We start from the raw sequence: 18392 nt of genomic DNA on the forward strand, positions 1-18392 counted from the left end.
TGTAATAGAAAGCACAGGTGTTACTGTGAACACCTGTGCTTTTTCTACTGTGACACTGCTTTAATTCAGTACATCACTGCTCTGATCAACATCATTTCCAGCCGAAGCAGCAGCAAGAAACAGCTCTGGTAATTCCACTTCATATAATCATATACTCTACCAGCCCGGCATCAAAAGGCAGACAGAGAAAGTTAGTGAGAAGCAACCTTTCCCTCAGGAGATGGTGGAGACCAAAAACAGAGTTAAAAGGAGAGTAATTTTAGACTTTCATTCATTTAGCCAGAAGCATGACTCCAAATGGATGCTGATGTTGCTGCAGGTGTAAATTAGGCAACTGTTTGCTAACATGTTCACCATATGAGCTCAAATGTGATGACATGTTAGTGTTGAGTTTACTGCTTGTTTCTGTTTCCGCCAAGTGGCAAAAAAAATTAGTTGATGAGGGTTTGAGAACTTGAGATTTGATTCGGTCTGTAAAACTTTGGGCAGGCCGGGTTAATCTGGGCGGGGGTCAAGCAGAACTCCCTCACTACCACCACTGACATGACCTTAACCCACAGCCACTTATCCAGTGAGGCTGCTCAACAGGCCAGACTGTCTCTGCACTGGGAATTTAGATGTCTAACTGTGTCAGTATATCTTCTGCCCTATTTCTCAGATTCTAACTAGATTTTGTTCCACTTTGTTCTATATTTCCTGATATATATTTTTAAACATCTATTGGAGGCAATCAAATACTACATGATACTAAAATGATGACATCTGTAGATGACAGCAGTAATAGTGATCTAATATTATATAGTATAATATCTGACATTAAAAGAGTACATTTTTCTGTATTGGCTGTTTTTAAAGGTGCAATATGTAAAAATTGGCCACCTGACAAACTCATACTCGAAACAAGCTGGGCAGACTCTGCCCGAACTGGGAGCTCGGAGGACTGGAGGAGTGCTGGGGCCAGTTTGATGACAGGATAACAGTACCAAGGTGATTCACAGCGGCTCTGAACAGGACTATGACTTCAGGGATGACACGGCAGGTTCAGGCGGGAACAGGAGGGAGAGGTGGGAGGAGGAGGTCAGGCATTAGTCAGCACCCACCTCCGAAGGTCAGAGTTATAGCATCAGACTATCAGCTCTCAGGTAGGAGGCGGTCATACAAGTAGGGGTGGGAATCACTGTGTAACTCCCGATACAATTATACATTACATTGCATAAGGAGGGTATCATGATGCTGCTATTCTGTACTAATCGATACATTGCAAGACCCCTAAGAAGACAAGTGCAGGAATTTATTCATTGCATTCTAGTTCGTCAGTTTCACAGAATTTGACAGGAACTGAGATGGAACAATGTAGAAAAAGGTGACTTGTCCATGTCCATGTGTGCCATCATTATAGCCCTGTACTGGCAAAAGGCTGAACTGCCAGAGAGGAGAGCAGTTCTGAAGAATTTTACAGAAGTTTACACCACAAGGAGTCACAAAGTCGTGACTCTGGTACATCACATTGTCATCTGTCTTGAGCGACTGCATGTTTGAATAAAAATGTGTATCGATAATCACATAGCAAGAGGAAGTTACACAATATATACTGCCTTATCAATATTTTGTCCCATGCCTTATTACGAGCAGGGCCGGCGCTAGCTGGTTAGCGTGCTAACTTTAGTAGGTATCTCTGCAACACAGTACACAGACATCTTTGACTTCACGTTAAAACTGTTATTTCTTCACATCCTGTTGATCATTTGGGTTAAAGGTGAACCAATCAGAAGAGAAAGATCAACATTGACTGAACTTTTATGCATAAACAAAGTAAATAAACAAACTGTCTTCGTTTTCATGACTGAATAAACAAACTGACCTCAAAGGACAACACAGTTTCATACTGTTGATATGTGGCGGACCCTGCCACCTTTCTAGCTTCAAACAGTGTTCCCAGACCTTATTTTCCTCTGAGAACAGCTTGTTCATTCAGTTTTGGAAAAAATAAACATTTCTGAGTTTGTATTATTATCTCATTAATATTGTAAATATTAGAAAATGTTTTCTTCAAAACTACACAGTGCCCCTTTAATTTTTTTTATGCTGTGAACCAAGACTTACATATCGCACCTTTAAGTCACACTTTTACTGGAGAAAGGACTTTTACTTGTGATTGAGTATCTTCATGGTGTCATATTGCTGCTTTTATCGAAGTAAAGGGTCTGAATTATTCTTCTTCCAGCATCCTCACATCATTCAAAATGCACACAAAGATAAACAGCTGACAACAACGTGGGGACAAATGCACAGAAAGTCCAAAAGAGACATGTTAAAGCTGAACCCCACTCTCCTCACACTCTGTCTGCGTATGACTCGGGTTAACTATTCACAGGAATCCTATTAAAATGCAATTACAAGCCCGGCACAGATTGCCTTGATGTCATCCTTTTCACCGTGTGTGTGCATGTGTGTGGTTGCAACACACCGGGTCACCTCCTGGCTGCAACTCTCCTGCAGGGCAATGGGCCAGTCTGCGTGTTCCTCCCACTATTTTCCACTGAGCGACAAGGCTGCACATTGTGCTCAGACCGGCCAGCCAGCCAAGGTTACACAGCCGTTTTCTCTCCCCTCCTCGAAAAGGTAGGCAGTCCACGGCACACAGCCGCGTCTCCTCACCCACCACACGCCACACTTCGCTCTCAGGGGGGCGGCCGGGGGGACTTCACGGTAAGGCTTTCTATCGCTTTCTCTTGGTCCATGTAACGGCGCGTATGGCGTCTGTAAGCGATGAGTTTGGGTGATGCTGAAGCGGTGACCTCTAGGCTGCTGGATGCGATCGACAGGATGCGATAAGTTTTTTTTTTTGTTTTTTTGTTTTTTGTTGTTTTTAAATAAATAATGATGTTATTCCCTCTCTGGAAGTTTCAGTTATCAGACGAGGGGATGATGTAATGAGAGCGCCGCGGTCATCAGCTGAGCCGAGCGCACATCTTGTAGTTGAAGCGGGACCGTAACGGCACAATGCGGGAAGTGCGCCGAACATCACACGTGTGACCCCGATGGAAAAATGAGTTTTTATCCCGATGGATGAGCAGCGGGACGCGGGTTTGATAAGCTGCGACACCCCGCTGTTATTTGTCATGCGCTCGCTGTCCTGCACACTCATCACATTAGCAGCAGAATATGAGCGTAAAGAGATGAACGCCGCAGCACGGACAGCCTGTAGTTATTGAACTGTTGGAGCGAGTGGCAGTGGTCAGCACTCACACTTACTTCCTGGTGACAACTTTAAAATGCTGCTTTCGCTGCATGTATGAATAATGATATGCACAAACGTGTTGTTATAGGAAACTTCCAGAAAGACATTTCAAATATTGATCTATATCTGCCTGCTGGACTGTACTGTATATAAACATACCCTGTCTTCTGTCTCAGTATCAATCTCTGCAGTGTACTGACCTGTATATGAGATGACATACCTGTGTCTGTGTCTGTGTCTGTGTGTGTGTGTGTGTGTGTGTGTAGATTCACTGTATAGTTATCCTCAATACTCATCCAAGCAATTCCAGTGAAGTATCATATCAATACAAGATAATGTAGGCTACAGAAAAAAGTAGACCTTCACTTACCATTTACAGTATATTTAAATATATCTATATAGAGAGAGAGAGTTATAGATTTGTCCTAGTTTTCATTTTTAGATCAGTTTTTTAGCTATTTATTTACATTTAATTACTTTATTACTTTGCCATTTTTGAGTGATCTATCTATCTATCTATCTATCTATCTATCTACCTGTCGGTCTGTCTTCTAGACTCATATTAGGGGCGATACATATACAATCTTCTATCACAGTATATGTAATCTTATATTATGATATCGGTATATAATAATATAGTCAAGTTTATGGGAAAGCCGTATTGAACAGTTGATAACCGGAGTGCCTGTTTTTGGCTAATCCAGTGAATATAAATAACAAACACAGGCACATCATCACGTTGATATAAGATCTAATAAATTCTGCTAGCTGAGATGAAGCTCTGCCCACAGAGGCCTGATACAATCAGAGATTGTAATGATGAATATAGAAAATGTTGATGGTAGAAATGTTTATATTGCTGGACATACTGTCATATCACCCAACCCTTGTTCAAAATCATCCTCAGCTGCAGCGATGAACCCACCTTGTGAGTCCAGATGATGCATTAGCAGTTAAGGTAGCTCCTCATTTGATTGTTTAGATGTATTCTGCAGCTTTAAGCTCGCACAGACTCCCTAACTGGCTGCTAACATGCTCTCCTGTTGTGGCTCATCATGCTCTGATTAAGGCCTTGCAGATTATCATTTTTTGGTGCAGCCTAATGCGTCTCTGATAATCAGAGCACGGATATAACTGCACTGGGGTTGATCAGAATAAGCCATATTTTGTCCTGTAGGCAAGTGATTATGGACAAATGCAAATATCAGTAATATTGTCCAGTGAGGCGTTCACCAAAAGCATGAAGAGTTCAATAAACCGGGGTACATGTTGCGCAATGTTTACAAGGAAGTCATTCAGACATTACTCTTATTACATAATACATCTCACTTGGATGCTGATGCACAAGTGAGATTTCAAAATTATTTGCAGGATTTAAGTAAATACCTCTTTATATGGATTAAAGAAATGTATTGAATGTATGTAAACAAAGTCACTGGTGTGCCCCCTCAGGTCTTTTAGTCATATTTCAATATCATATGACTGTATATAAGAGCAGCGTGCAGATTGAATTGAGATGTTTTAGCTAAATTTGATAGAGCTGCTCACGTTTCTGTCCATTAAGTCCAAGTCGAAGGTTATCGGTCAAAATCAGGCATGTGATCTGAACTTTTGTTCAGGAATGAGTGCACAGGCCAATGTACAGACGTTCACATGGTCCTCCGCAGATATATTGTACAGGACGTAAGCTCACATCTGTCGGAGGCAAACACAGAACAGACCAGAGTCCATATTTTGTCTCGTGTTATCGCCGCAGCTGTAGACGCAGGTGTGGAGACTGTCCAGCGGTGCAGCAGTCTGTGACGTAATTGGACTGAATTGAATGTATAGCTTGGAAACATGTCAGTGAAAATGAAAGAACGCAAGACATTTCTTTGGCTGCGAGGAGGTATCTTGTGCAAAGTGAAGTGAACACAGCGATACAGCAGGGTCTTGCAAACAATATAAAGGCCTGCAGGGCTGTGCAAACACCTCTTGGGTGATAATGAATAAAGAGTGTCTGCCTGAGTGTTATCAGGTTTACACTAAGGAAATCAACTGCAGGGATTTGTGAAGCTTTTGCTCTGCAGTGTCACAACTTTATTTGACCCTTAAAAACCAGAGGATGTAGAGGATGATTGGTCCAGAGTTGTGTGAGAAAACTACATAAGTGCGATTACAGAATATGATTGAAAGGAAGTGAGTTTTTGGAAAATGTCCTCGTGCAACTTCACATGTTCGTCCGGGCTAAGATGTTGCTCCGGTAATAACAATATATCTGTGTGATGAATGATCCAGCTGTTAACATCCAGACAGGCATTTAAAAGTACTTCTGCTTTATATCACAGAGTTCATCTGAATGTCACTAGCACGGGAATGGAATCCAATATTTTATTGTAAATTACAGATACTGTTGATGGGAAAAAAAAAAGTACCCTCGGGGCAGAAAAAACAAACTTTTGACATTTGTTTAAATCAGTGCTGGATACGGCAAATGTGTTTGACGCTCTCACAAAGGACAGCGTGATCAACAGCAGATGTGAACAGTAATGCACCACCACAATGTGACAGCTTTGGCAAGATGCGCAAAGGTTCAGAGAAGTTTTTGTCAAAGTAAATGTAGCAGCGCTGCCGGTGCCAGCGGACGAGATTCTGCCTTCATAAAAACCTGGAGGACATCAGCAGTAATAAATCCTCATTATCTTCAGCGTTATCAAAGCCAGAGAATCATGATAAAGCAGTCGCTCTTGAATAGAAATTTGGTTATAGTCCGAACACATCTGCCTCCTGGCTTCTTGCTTCATGTCCCAGACAGATTGGCCACGTTTAAGTTGGAACAGGAACATAAAAGACCAGTTATTGGGACATCAGACATGGAGAATGCAGGTGGACAGGTTAGAGCACAAAAAGACAAAAACACAGATGAGTGTAAAGAAAACGTAAGACATGTGCCAGAGTAATGACAGACTAGCATCAGTGCTAAGAAGAGCAGTTAGAATGTAAAATATGTGACTCATAATGACAAACCTACAGGCACTTATCACCCCACTGAGCATTTTAGCGTCTTTTAGCTTGTTTTGGTTTACCAGCTCGAAACATTAGTCACTCTTCGCCATTATCAACACTGTTACTAGCCGCTCTTTTCAACTGTAAAGCTCAGATACACTCACTGTACACTACCTGCTCAGCTGCTACTGACAACCAGACAAAGTTAGCGACTAGCTGGTGAATGTAGTGGATCAATTAACAGTCAGACATGTTCCTCAGGAGCTGGTGGAGACCAGCACTGAGCTAAAAAGAGAGTGAATGTTGGACTTACATTTGTCAGGTCACCAGAAAAATTACTCCAAATGAATGTTGCTCCATGTCTGCTGGATGTGTAAATTGGCACGTGTTGGCTAACATCTTTATGAAACAAATCATCTTGTTGTGCTAGAAGTCGGTTGTTAGTTTATGTTAGCTGACTCCATTTCTTAACCAACGTTAGCTACTGTTGCTCTCTGTTAGCGGAGTTCTTCACAAAGAAATCCACAGTCCAGTAGCATTAACAACTGAAGCAAATCATCCACAGGCTTGTATAGACAATCGTCATGTCACATTACAATCAGATCACATATGGCCAATAAAAAAGTGATGGATGTAAAACATGTAATGGATGAGTGAGCTTACATTATGCGTTGTGTTGTCAGGTGACAAATGGAGACCTTCAATCATAAACTGAACATTTACTTCGAGACATGGATGGGTCCCCGAGGTAAGTCAACTTTATCGTGTCATCCTGTGGCTATGTAAGATCTGTTGCTCTTATCTCTGTGTGTTTTCCACCAAAATGTTGCCAATACAATGATTACTGCAGAAGTTCAGACACTATTTCCATGAAGGTAAACATTACCTGAAAACTTTGACCGAAGTCTGTCATTACATGCTGTACTCGCTGCATGCACTTGCAAAAGAATTCTGCAGGAGTTTTTCACCTTGTTGCTGCTTACCTTTCAAGGTGTTGAGCAAACATCCCCTCGGTGTGCACTGCTGCAGCTTTTCACTTTTCAAGTTCTTCTGCAGTAACCAATGAGGCATCTCCTCTTGATCTACAGTAGCAATAAAAACTGGCCTCGTTATCTCCATATTTCAGATCAGCGGGTGCGGGGATGGCTGCTGCTAGACAACTACCCACCAACCTTTGCACTCACAGTCATGTACCTTCTGATCGTGTGGATGGGGCCCAAGTACATGAAACACCGGCAGCCATACTCCTGCAGAGGCCTCCTGGTGCTCTACAATCTGGGCCTCACGCTCCTGTCCTTCTACATGGTCTATGAGGTAAACAGACTGCTTGGCACTGAGAGACGTGTCAAAGTAAAGCAATCACTGCAGCATCACATTACAGACAAACAATAGAACAATAAAGAGGAAATCAACCTGAACTAGAGCTGCATACTCACTTACAACTCAAGTGTGTGAATATGACAAGATGTAATGTGTAGGCTATAGTGCCTCAGGAATTAGCCCTAAAACCTGGAAATACGCTAGCATCTTTGCAGATCTGCTCCATCTTGAAGTCAATAGGTTTTTTGAATGGGTTTTCGGTTTGATGAATGAAATAAGGTCTGTGGTTACCACAAGCTCAAGAGACTTTTACGTTTTGTTGTCAGTAAATACCCCACTTGTGAATTTTAAAGCTATAACATATTTATAAAGGCGGATGCTAACAAGTGGCTTAATGAGACTGCAGAGATTTATGGGGACATTAATGGCAACTAACTCGATTTTATTTGCGAATTATTCCAAAGTACAAGTATAGTATAGGTTCGTAGAAAGCTTAGTGGTGGTGACGTTGAAGTCACACAACCGCATTGTAGTGAATTTATAGCCTATAACGTTAGCTTTCTATTTCTGGCGATTGCATTTACGCTTCAGAAATCATCAGTGGTGTTCATTTGTGAGGATTATCTTGCTGAACAAAGGATGTATATATCATAAGCTCATGTCTGCCCCAGAGTTTTTTTTTCTGCGATAATCAAAAATCCAATTGAAAAATCCTGTCAGCTTTTTGATGCAGCACTCTATATGTTTAATCATAGGAATACTTTCACATACAAAAAATCACGTTTCGTTTTCTTGCCAGAGTTATTTGAGATGATTGATACCGCTTTCATGTGTACATGTTTGATATTAAGCTACAGTAAGCAGAAAGTTAGCTTAGCATCAAGCATGAAGGCAGGGGCAAACAGCTAGCAGGGCCCTGCCCAAAGTACCATCATCCCAATATCAGTACCTTTAAAGCTCACTACTTTACATATCATGTCTCCCTTGTTAACTACTAACTTCTGCTGTTTTGTCATACTAAGCTCTCGATGCTAAGCTAAGATAACATAGCATTAGGATTAGGTGACGTATATAGCAGACAGGTAAGAGAATGGTATCAATCTTCTCATCTAACTCTCAGCAACAAAGCACATTTCCTATTGCATTAGGTATTTAACTGTTTCTTTAACACTTGACTCTGATTAGATGAGGGCCTGTGGCTACTCTTTTGCTGAAAGCCACCATGAGAGACAATGCTATCAGGGAGTGAGAGGGACACAGCTGGACGCTGACAGGCTCATTGTTTCAGCCATCAAATCCCTCATATATGCCCTCACAGACATCAGCACAGCCCCCTATTGTTTGCTCAAAAACTGCCTTTTTATAAACAGCTGACTATATAACTGAAATTGAGAGGCACTGATGGAAACAGAAAATGGAATTAGATTCTTATTTGGCGTAGCCAGACTGAGCTTATCATAGTGATCGTATCTGTTGTTTTCGTGTACATGTGGAAGCGGCAGGAACAAAGTGTTTTCGTGCTCATGCGCTGGAGGTCTAAAGTATCTGTACTCTCCTCCCCATCCAGCAGGTTTCTTGTCTTTCCGTCTGCATTGCGTAAGGCCCCAGTGGACTGTTGGCTGTGAGATTCATTAGACCCTGTACTCTGACAATGCCCCAGCCGTGGGGTGAACTTTTGGCAGTCCAAAATCAATGCCACCTGATGTGAATCAAAGTACAGGGCGGTTTTGTTCTTGTCAGCTTTCCAGGGAACAGAGGTCCATCACATAACGATTGTGATTACAACTGATTGTGATGAATTTGGATTATTTATAGGCTGGCTAATGCTACTGTGAGTCTGAAGAAAGAATCGAAGAGTTATATCTTTTCAATATATCAATTCATGTTTAAAAAAACGGGCTGCAATTCATTCTGTTGCTGGTTCCCCACTGGTGGCAGTTTCTTGGCTCTGGGGTTCGTTAGTGAAGTCTTTTACAGCAGCAGACAAAACCAGCGGGTCTATATTGATTTGGTGAATCAGCACGAAGCCGCGGCATCTACGTGCATTTGAATATTTATTCTTTGAAGCGACACTGACTTTTACACGTATAGATTAGTTTACTTGTCACAGGGAGTGCTACTCAACCGCTGATGTCAACCTCTTGCAGTCATGGTGTGTGGGATGTTCTGTTGTGTCTAATTTGTTTACTTTGTGTAATGTTGTGCTGTCATTGTATATAACTCCACCAATTTTACACATTAAAGTGTGTCTTGGGGAGTCTACTGCATATGTGAAAAAAAATAGTTTACAGCTTTTTCTGGCTCTACAAAGATGCATGCAATCTCGTGAATTTCCTCCAGTGATGTAACTCGGTGGCTGAGTTGAATTGTGGGTAATGTAGGAGCCAGGTTAGAAGAAGGCATAGAATAAAAAAGGTGATATCTCTGGTTCTGCTGTAGTGATTGATATTATTTATTTTTTTAAGCTGACCATAATGAGTCCAACAGTGTAATAGGAGTGCAATGTTAGACCAGTGGTCTGCTTTTCAAACCCCACAAGCATTGTAGCCACTGAGTGGCATCACTGGAGGCAATTGAACAGATTACATGCAGCTTCCTCAGGAGCCACAAAAGACTTCATAGTAGTTTTTCCACACAGGCAGTAGTACTCCCGAAGACCTGTAAACACACTTTAATGTGTAAAATTGGTGGAGTTACTCTTTATCAAATCATCCAGTGTATTTCAGAATGAGCTCATGATGTTTTACTTCCTAATTAGATCAGATATTAATATATTGTATCCAACGTCAGCAGTTAAAGATCAAAGATCAAACTGATCTGACGTGTCGTCTGTCTGTGCTTGTGTTTATCACTTGGCAGAGAAAGTCACATTTTACAACCTCATATCTTTCGAGTTTCACTTTTGCATTGGCATTTGTGCATCGCTATTTCTGTGTGTGTATGTATGTATTCGAGGAATTGTTGGGATATCCATTCATGCTTTATCTTAATGGCTTTTCCTTCAGCTTGTTACTGCTGTGTGGTACGGTGGCTACAATTTCTACTGCCAGGACACTCACAGTGCACAGGAAGTGGATAATAAGGTGGGTCAGCTTTACACAAATCCACCTTTACATTTATTGCTGGTGATTTTATTTTCATTTCACCACATCTTTGACGTCATTTCATTACAAAGTTCATGAAACCCTATACTGTTTCTTGACATAATGAACAATATAGTAAAGACATAAATACCAGTTTCTGTAGACAGCAGCGCAGCTTGAACACATTTATAATATTAAAGTGTCTGTATCTTTCAAATCTACTGCTCTCATTTCTATGGGCGGGTACCTGTAATTCCCAGCAGATAAGCTGCAGAAACAGGGAGTCAATTTAATCTAACTCATGTCACCATGATGACTCTTCAGTGTCCCTACTGAGCTCTGCAGTGGAGCTGAAAACAAGGCTCACAGTGAAAAGTGCACAGCTTTGCAGTTCTGCGGCGATTAAATAAAAAGTTTATCAATATGTCACTCTGACAGATTGTTAAATTGCTTTATGATTCACCCTGAACTTCCAAGGACACATAGCTCCTTATCACCTTGTATGATGAATAGTGTGTGTGTGGATTTGTAATGAGCTTTAAAACTTTGTTTATCTCTATATTGTGTTGCTGTTTCCTCTCAGATCATAAATGTCCTTTGGTGGTACTACTTCTCCAAACTCATTGAGTTCATGGACACCTTTTTCTTCATACTACGGAAGAATAATCACCAGATCACCTTTCTTCACATCTACCACCACGCCAGCATGCTGAATATCTGGTGGTTTGTTATGAACTGGGTACCCTGCGGCCACTGTGAGTGTTTTAACACAACTTCGCCCTCCAGTGACTCAAATCTTTCCAGTAACAGCATTTACCGTTTGGCTTTGAAGGGAGCTAAATAATTCAAGTGCTGTAGTGTTAAACCCATTAGCCCTGAAAAGAGTCTGTTTTCCCCACAAAAAACAGTCCTAAGGACACAAAGTGACACTTATTGACCTGAGCACTGCTGCACTGCACTGCTGTGTAACATACTTTTTTGGGCTTTTCTATTCAAGTTGTGCAGAAGTTATGACGTTGTCATTAATGCCCCTTTTACTGTTGAGTTGAATATAATATGGCATGTCTGATCTATAAACATGTTTAATTATTTGTGAGACGTTCACTGCTTTATTTCTGTATTACATTACTGTTAACATTATGGTTTCTATCGATTTCACTTGAACTCTATAGTAATTGTTCTGAACAGAGCAGGCTAATGAAGCGTTTGTTATTCCCTGTATGATCACTGCACTGCTGAATGCCAGGCATTTGCCGATTACTGACAGTAATTGCTCGCTGTAGATGAATAACTTCCTGTGTCTCTCCTCTGTGTCTCGTCAGCGTACTTCGGTGCCTCCCTAAACAGCTTCGTCCACGTCGTAATGTATTCTTACTACGGCCTCTCAGCCATCCCAGCCATGCGGCCGTACCTTTGGTGGAAGAAGTACATCACACAGTTCCAGCTGGTGGGTTCATCCCAGTGGTGGAAGATATATCCAGATCCTTTACTTGAGTAAAAGTAGCAATACCACAGTGTAAAAAAGTACTCCATTACAAATAGATGTCCTGCATGCTAAAGCTTATAGTTTAGTGAGTAGGATTTAGGGTGGTCTGGGGGCAGAAATTGAATATAATTGTCTTTTTATTAGTGTATTATTACCTGAAACAGAGAATCGTTGTAGTGTCACCCAGTTCACCCAATACTTGATTAAAGGTACTTATTATTATATTATTATTTTAATAAATGTAGTTATTTTCTTATTATTTTTCCTGTTATTTTTCTTCCCTTGTTTTACCTAAAATATTTTTTAAAAAGTACTTTCGGTCTTTTCGTTTTGTCTGATATAGCTGTTTAGTTGTTGAAAGTGTTTGTGAACTATTTTCTGCAGCATCCTCTTAAGCTTTAATACAGTGCAGACAGTTTTACACTCCATAAGATATTTTAGGCTCTGGATCAATATTACGTTTCTGTATGCTCTCTGGGTCACCTTCTCACTCTAGTATGTTTGTGTGTGTGTGTGTGTGTGTGTGTGTGTGTGTGTGTGTGTGTGTGTGTTGTGTTTCCCCCACAGATCCAGTTCTTTTTAACCATGTCCCAGACAATATTTGCAGTCATATGGCCATGTGGTTTCCCCAAGGGATGGCTTTACTTCCAAATAAGTTACATGGTCACGCTAATTTTCCTGTTCTCAAACTTCTACATTCAGGTCAGTTGTTTTTCCTTTTTTAAACATTCTTTTAATGATTTTAAAGGATAACTCTGGTGATAATTTCTAATGGTCAACAAATCAGTTCCCACTGACATCAATGGCAAGTGGTCCTATGTTCACAGCTTCCTATGTTCCAAGAGTCCTATGTTCCCAGATCATTTATTCCCAGCATTATGTGTACACAGAGTCATATGTTTCCAGAGTCCCAGCTTCCCTGTGTCCTATGTTCCCGGATCATATGTTCTGTTCCAAGGGTTCTATGGTCCCACTATCCTATGTTCCCAGAGTCTTATGTTCTTAGGGTTCTATGTTACCATTATCCTAGGTTCCCATGGTCCTATCTTCCCAGAGTCCTATTTTTCCTGTGTCAACATTTGTAACGTCCTATGTTCCAAGGGTCCTATGCTCCTGTGTCTATGTTCCCAGAGCCCCATGTTCCACGCGTCTATGTTCCCAGAGCCCCATGTTCCACGCGTCTATGTTCCCAGAGCCCCATGTTCCACACGTCTATGTTCCCAGCGTCCTATGTTCCCCACATCCATGTTCCTAGAGTCCCATGTTCCCCTGTGTCTATACCAGATCCTATGTTCCTTACATCCTGTGTTCTCAGAGTCCTATGTTCCATGTTTTTATGTTCCCTGATCATATGTTCCCAGTGTCCCTTGTTCCTCGCATCCATGTTTCCAGAGTCCCATGTTCCCCATATTTATGTTTCCAGTGTCCTATGTTCCCAGTGTCCAATGTTCCCCTGGCTATGTTACCAGATCCTATGTTCCCAATGTCCTATGTTCCCAGGGTTCTATGTCCCCAGTATCCTCGGGTCGTATGGTCCTATCTTCCCAGAATCATTTCTTCCCGGGGTCCTATGTTCCCTTCATCCTAGGTTTCTGTGTCTATTTTCCCTGTATCTAAATTCCTAGCGTCCAATGTTCCCAGAGACCTTTACTCCTGCGTCTATGGTCCCAGAGCCCCATGTTCCACAGATTTACGTCCCATGTTCCCTGAGTCTGTTACCAGATCCTATGTTCCTGACATCCTATTTTCTCAGAGTCCTTTGTTCTGTGTGTTTATGTTCCCTGATCATATGTTCCCAGTGTCCTATGTTCCTTGCATTTATGTTGCCAGGGTCCAATGTTCCCCCGGCTATGTCACCAGATCCTATGTTCCCAACGTCCTATGTTCTCAGATTCCTATCTTCCCAGGGTCCTGTGTTCCCCACATCTATGTTCCCAAATCAGAAGTTATCAACATCCTATGTTCTCAGAGTCCTATGTTCCCTGTGTTTATGTTCCCAGATCCTATGTTCTCAGAGTCCTATGTTCCCTGTGTTTATGTTCCCAGATCCTATGTTCTCAGAGTCCTATATTCCCAGGGTCCTATGGTACCAGCACCCTATGCTCTCCACGTCTATGTTCCTAGAGTCCTGTGGTCCCCAATTCAGTTTTCTGTCAAAAACATTAACCCTCCTATATGAGAGTTGTTGTTGTTGTTGTTGTTTTTATTGTAACATATTGACCAGTAGTTAATTTTTGGTTTACAAATAACATCAACAAAATTGTGCCAAAGCCATGTATTGGTCGCGACATTTTGCGTTTTCTCTGTTGGACAAGCGATGTGATGAAGACAGTTTATGAATTACTTCCAAACTACTATCTCACATTGTAAATATACATTTGTATAACAGTAATTACATTTAACCTATTGACCTGAATCATTTTTAACACTGTGTTCTGTCTGCTTTACTCTCTCTTACATAAGACTTACAACAAGCACAGTGCGTCTCTAAGGAAGGAGCACCAGAACGGCTCTCCTCTATCAACAAATGGACATGCAAATGGGACGCCATCGATGGAGCACACTGCACACAAGAAACTGAGGGTGGATTGACATTTGAGAAACCGTCACCCAATTCTCACTGTAGTGCGTTAGCTAATGCTGCTAGGAGGTATCTTCTTATCTAGAATAGTCTTGCACTTGAGATGAAAGCCATAGCCACATTACATCCAGAGACTTACCATGTTTTTACACACATTCCTACTCATGGTATTTAAGTATTCACTTAATATATTTAAAGACAATTGTAGTATGGTTGAAACTGCACAACATGCCCCCCCATTCTCAGTCCAAAGCAAAAATCTCTTTCTTGCTACCAGCAAACAAACATTTTGACTCATCCCATGATGCTTTATACACAGACGGTCCAAAGATGACAGCTCCTGTGAGGGTGTTGGCAGCTGAAGGTCTCATCACACTCAATGACATTCTGTCTCAACAACCTAAGGGACAATGAAAATAACGCAGTGCTTACTGTGATCCTTAATGTGTAACTAGAGCATGCATCTTATGTCTTGCTTTATCTCACTCTTGCCTGCGCTGTTGCATAATCCTAAAGTCTGCCCTGTGTAATACAATAATGCATTTTATTGACAGGTTGTAACAGCAGAAGCTGCATTTTGCTGAATATTTGCAGAGCAGGGTTTCCAAAGTGGAATATTGAGCCATCGAACCAAAGCATAACCAAAGCAAAGTGTACTGCATATGCTAGGATTCATATTCAAGACACAGTGTTAGAGGGTAGTTAGTGTACACATTTTAAACTTAGTTCTCCTTGACATCCCCCATGTTACAAAAACATTTTTCCTCTTTTCACACTGTTTTATATATACTGCAGCTTTATCCAGTAAATACAATTAGAACTTGAACTCATTTATATTAATTAAATAAGGCGATGCACATTTTTCTGCAGTGCAGCTGCTTATTGGTAATATTTAGGTATCAAATTTATCAAGTGAATATACAATTCAGTGCTAAAAACTCAAATATCTTATATCCAGATAAAAGTTACTTTATAATTGAGAGTTAAAGCTCATTATCAACCATGGAAACAGTAGTTAAAAAACAAAACAATCTCATCAGGAGCTCCATTTAGTAGATGCTCTGGAGCTTTTGATTATAACATGATCTTCCCCAATACATGTACCTTGCCCAGTTGTAATGAAAAGTAGGGCTGCAGCTACCAATTATTTTCATTGCCGATCAATTGGTTGTTTGGTCTATAAAATGTCGAAGTGTTTTCTAAAGTATTTCCTGATTTCAGAATCTGGAATCAAAGAATTTAAACTTTTTTCGATTAAAAAATACTCAAACTGAATCAATCGTCAAAATACTCTACAATTAATTTAACATGCATGGTTATAATAGTTGCAGCTCTCACGGGAAGTCTTTAAAATGCTCAGGAAAATGGCAACGTAAACATCTACAATTGTGTAAACCACATCTGCTGGGAAGACCATGTGAAAAACTCCAAAACAGCCACTAAATGAACCTTGAGGTGGAGTGGTTCTATCAAACACTTTACAGTTGCTTTTTCTTAAGTACATACATAAAAAGGGTGCCTTCTGGACAAGTTGATTTGGTTTCTAATGTAGCATTTTTCATCTTTTCAATCTACTATCACAAGATTCATGTTGGTCCACTGTAGACTAACATGAGTCAGACGTCCTGTTCAAATCCTGTGCCTGACTCTTAGTTTCTTTTCTTTTTTAAATATCAAAAGTCCTGAGCGATCATTCCCAACTTAACATACAGTAAACACAATAAACATGTTTATCAGACATTGAAGGAATAGTTGGGAAATATGCTTGTTCATTTTCTTTTATTGGAAGATCAATACCACTGTCATGTCTGTAGGCTATGATCTGAAGCTATAGCTAGCAGCCTGCTAGCTTAGCTTAGCACAAACACGGAAAAAGCCTTGCCTGGCTGTGTCAAAGGGTAACAAAACCCTCCTACCGTAACCTCAAAAGCTCAATTTAGATTTTCTTACCTTAGGACAGAGTCGGGCAAGCTGTTTCCCCGTTTCCAGTCTTTAGCCTTGTAGCATAAAAATACGACTGGTATCAATCTTCTCATCCAACTCACGCCAAGAAAGGAAACAAGCCTATATGTATTTCCCAAAACACTGAACTATTCCTGAGACATTTTCCACAACATGAACTCTTTCTCATTTTATCATATTAACATGATTTCTTTTAAGTAAAAACAGCAATGTCACTACATGAGAATGAAATGCGAGGTGTTCCGTATGTTAATGTTACTTTCTTGAAACCATTGCCAGGGGTCTGCATATTTAATGCTGGTTTAGAAAACAAAGGTAGGCTACAAGGATGTTTGAATTATGAGCTCTGTAAATCTGACGCCCTCGCTGCGGTGCACTGCTGCGCTGCTCTACCATGTCGATTCAATATAACGAGGTACTGTAAGGCCTTAACCACTGAATGAGCATGACATGTTGCTCAAACGTATAGGTGACCTAGATTCACGTTCACTGCATCAGAAATTATTGTTAAAAATCTGAATAATACATACAGAGGTCACATTTTCTCTGCATGATGAATCTGGTCCACAGATGTCTGCCGTTTAACATGCATGACCCATATCTACTCTTAAACTGAACTGTAGATATTTTTCTTCTTAATTTCCAGCTACATGCCATCCTTGTTACAGTTTCTCCTTCATACAAGATGATAGCGCTGAAGATAACAGGGTTTATATTTTTAAGGGCAGAATTAGCATTAAAGTACTCCCCCATTAATGAAGGCCAAGGAAGCATACAGCTATTTAAGCTAATTAGATACTGCAAACTAAGGGCCTACGTTTTAAACTGTTAAAATAAATATATATATTTTCTGAAAATTGGGGTAAATCTGGGTTTACTTGTTGTGACTCATGCTTTACTCGCTGTAACACATTAAAAACAAACTCAGATTGTAAAGCCACATGTTTTCAGATTGTTTTTCTTCTTTGAAAATGATGTAAATGATGCAAATAATGTTGTTTGAAGACAGAAAAAATGACTATAACGAGAGCTGAGAGTTCATTTATTGGCCATGCTAACGGCTCTATTGATGGCACTGTTAGTTTGTTGGTAGGTTCAAATGTTAGCATGCTATCGCGCAAAACTAAGATGGTGAACACGGTAATCATTCTAGCATGTTAGCATGCTGATTTAACCGTTTAGTTCATAGCATTTCAAGGTTGTAGTTTTTAATTTTAATGGCAGTAAAGTGGTGCTATTAACAAAATATAATAACAATGCTTTATCAGAGTAATATGGAATCATCAAGGGATGCTTCTTTAATCAAATACACAAAGACTCTTAGGTGAATAAAATGTCACTGTCACGTCATTGTCAAAAACCTGTCTGTAACTCTATTACAACTTGTTTACATAGAGTAAGATAAAGCTACTGTGTGGATGTTAAAAGTGCAATATGTAAGAATTGGCCAGCTGTCTAATTCATACTACAAACAAAAAGGGGGCAGCATATCACCAGAATAACTGCTAACTGTAGCTGCTGTTAGCTCAGTTAGCCGTCCATCTAGCGGACTGGATTGGGAGCTCAGAGCACCGGGGCAGTGTAGATGTTTACACCACTAGCACAGGAGCTAAGGACAGTTTAAATATTACGTTTTTACATAAAAAAGATTGTTAAATTATTTTTTACCTCCAGATGTTGTTAGCAAAAAACAAATCCAACATCATATACTCCTCCTTTAGTGAAGGGGGAAGT

At 40.5% G+C, this 18392-nt stretch overlaps 1 protein-coding gene across 3 annotated transcripts; it reads left to right on the forward strand.

The window, feature by feature from the left end:
• The first annotated feature begins 2544 nt into the window (after positions 1-2544).
• elovl5 (ELOVL fatty acid elongase 5) lies at positions 2545-17598 on the forward strand. Of its 3 annotated transcripts, XM_084375673.1 has the most exons (9): positions 2579-2622; positions 4149-4199; positions 6910-6974; positions 7353-7540; positions 10552-10629; positions 11213-11384; positions 11952-12076; positions 12683-12817; positions 14579-17598. In XM_084375673.1, exons 3-9 carry the CDS (start codon positions 6917-6919, stop codon positions 14705-14707), a joined length of 885 nt encoding a protein of 294 aa, XP_084231799.1. In that variant the 5' UTR covers positions 2579-2622; positions 4149-4199; positions 6910-6916; the 3' UTR covers positions 14708-17598. The 3 variants fall into 3 exon arrangements, with proteins under 3 accessions (XP_084231798.1, XP_084231799.1, XP_084231800.1); XM_084375672.1 differs by lacking the exon at positions 4149-4199 and having other exon boundaries at positions 2545-2622; XM_084375674.1 differs by lacking the exons at positions 2579-2622; positions 4149-4199 and adding an exon at positions 2625-2709.
• Positions 17599-18392: the final 794 nt, after the last annotated feature.

Source organism: Pagrus pagrus (assembly GCF_965226575.1).
Source record: "Pagrus pagrus genome assembly, chromosome: 15".
Classification (NCBI taxonomy): domain Eukaryota; kingdom Metazoa; phylum Chordata; class Actinopteri; order Spariformes; family Sparidae; genus Pagrus; species Pagrus pagrus.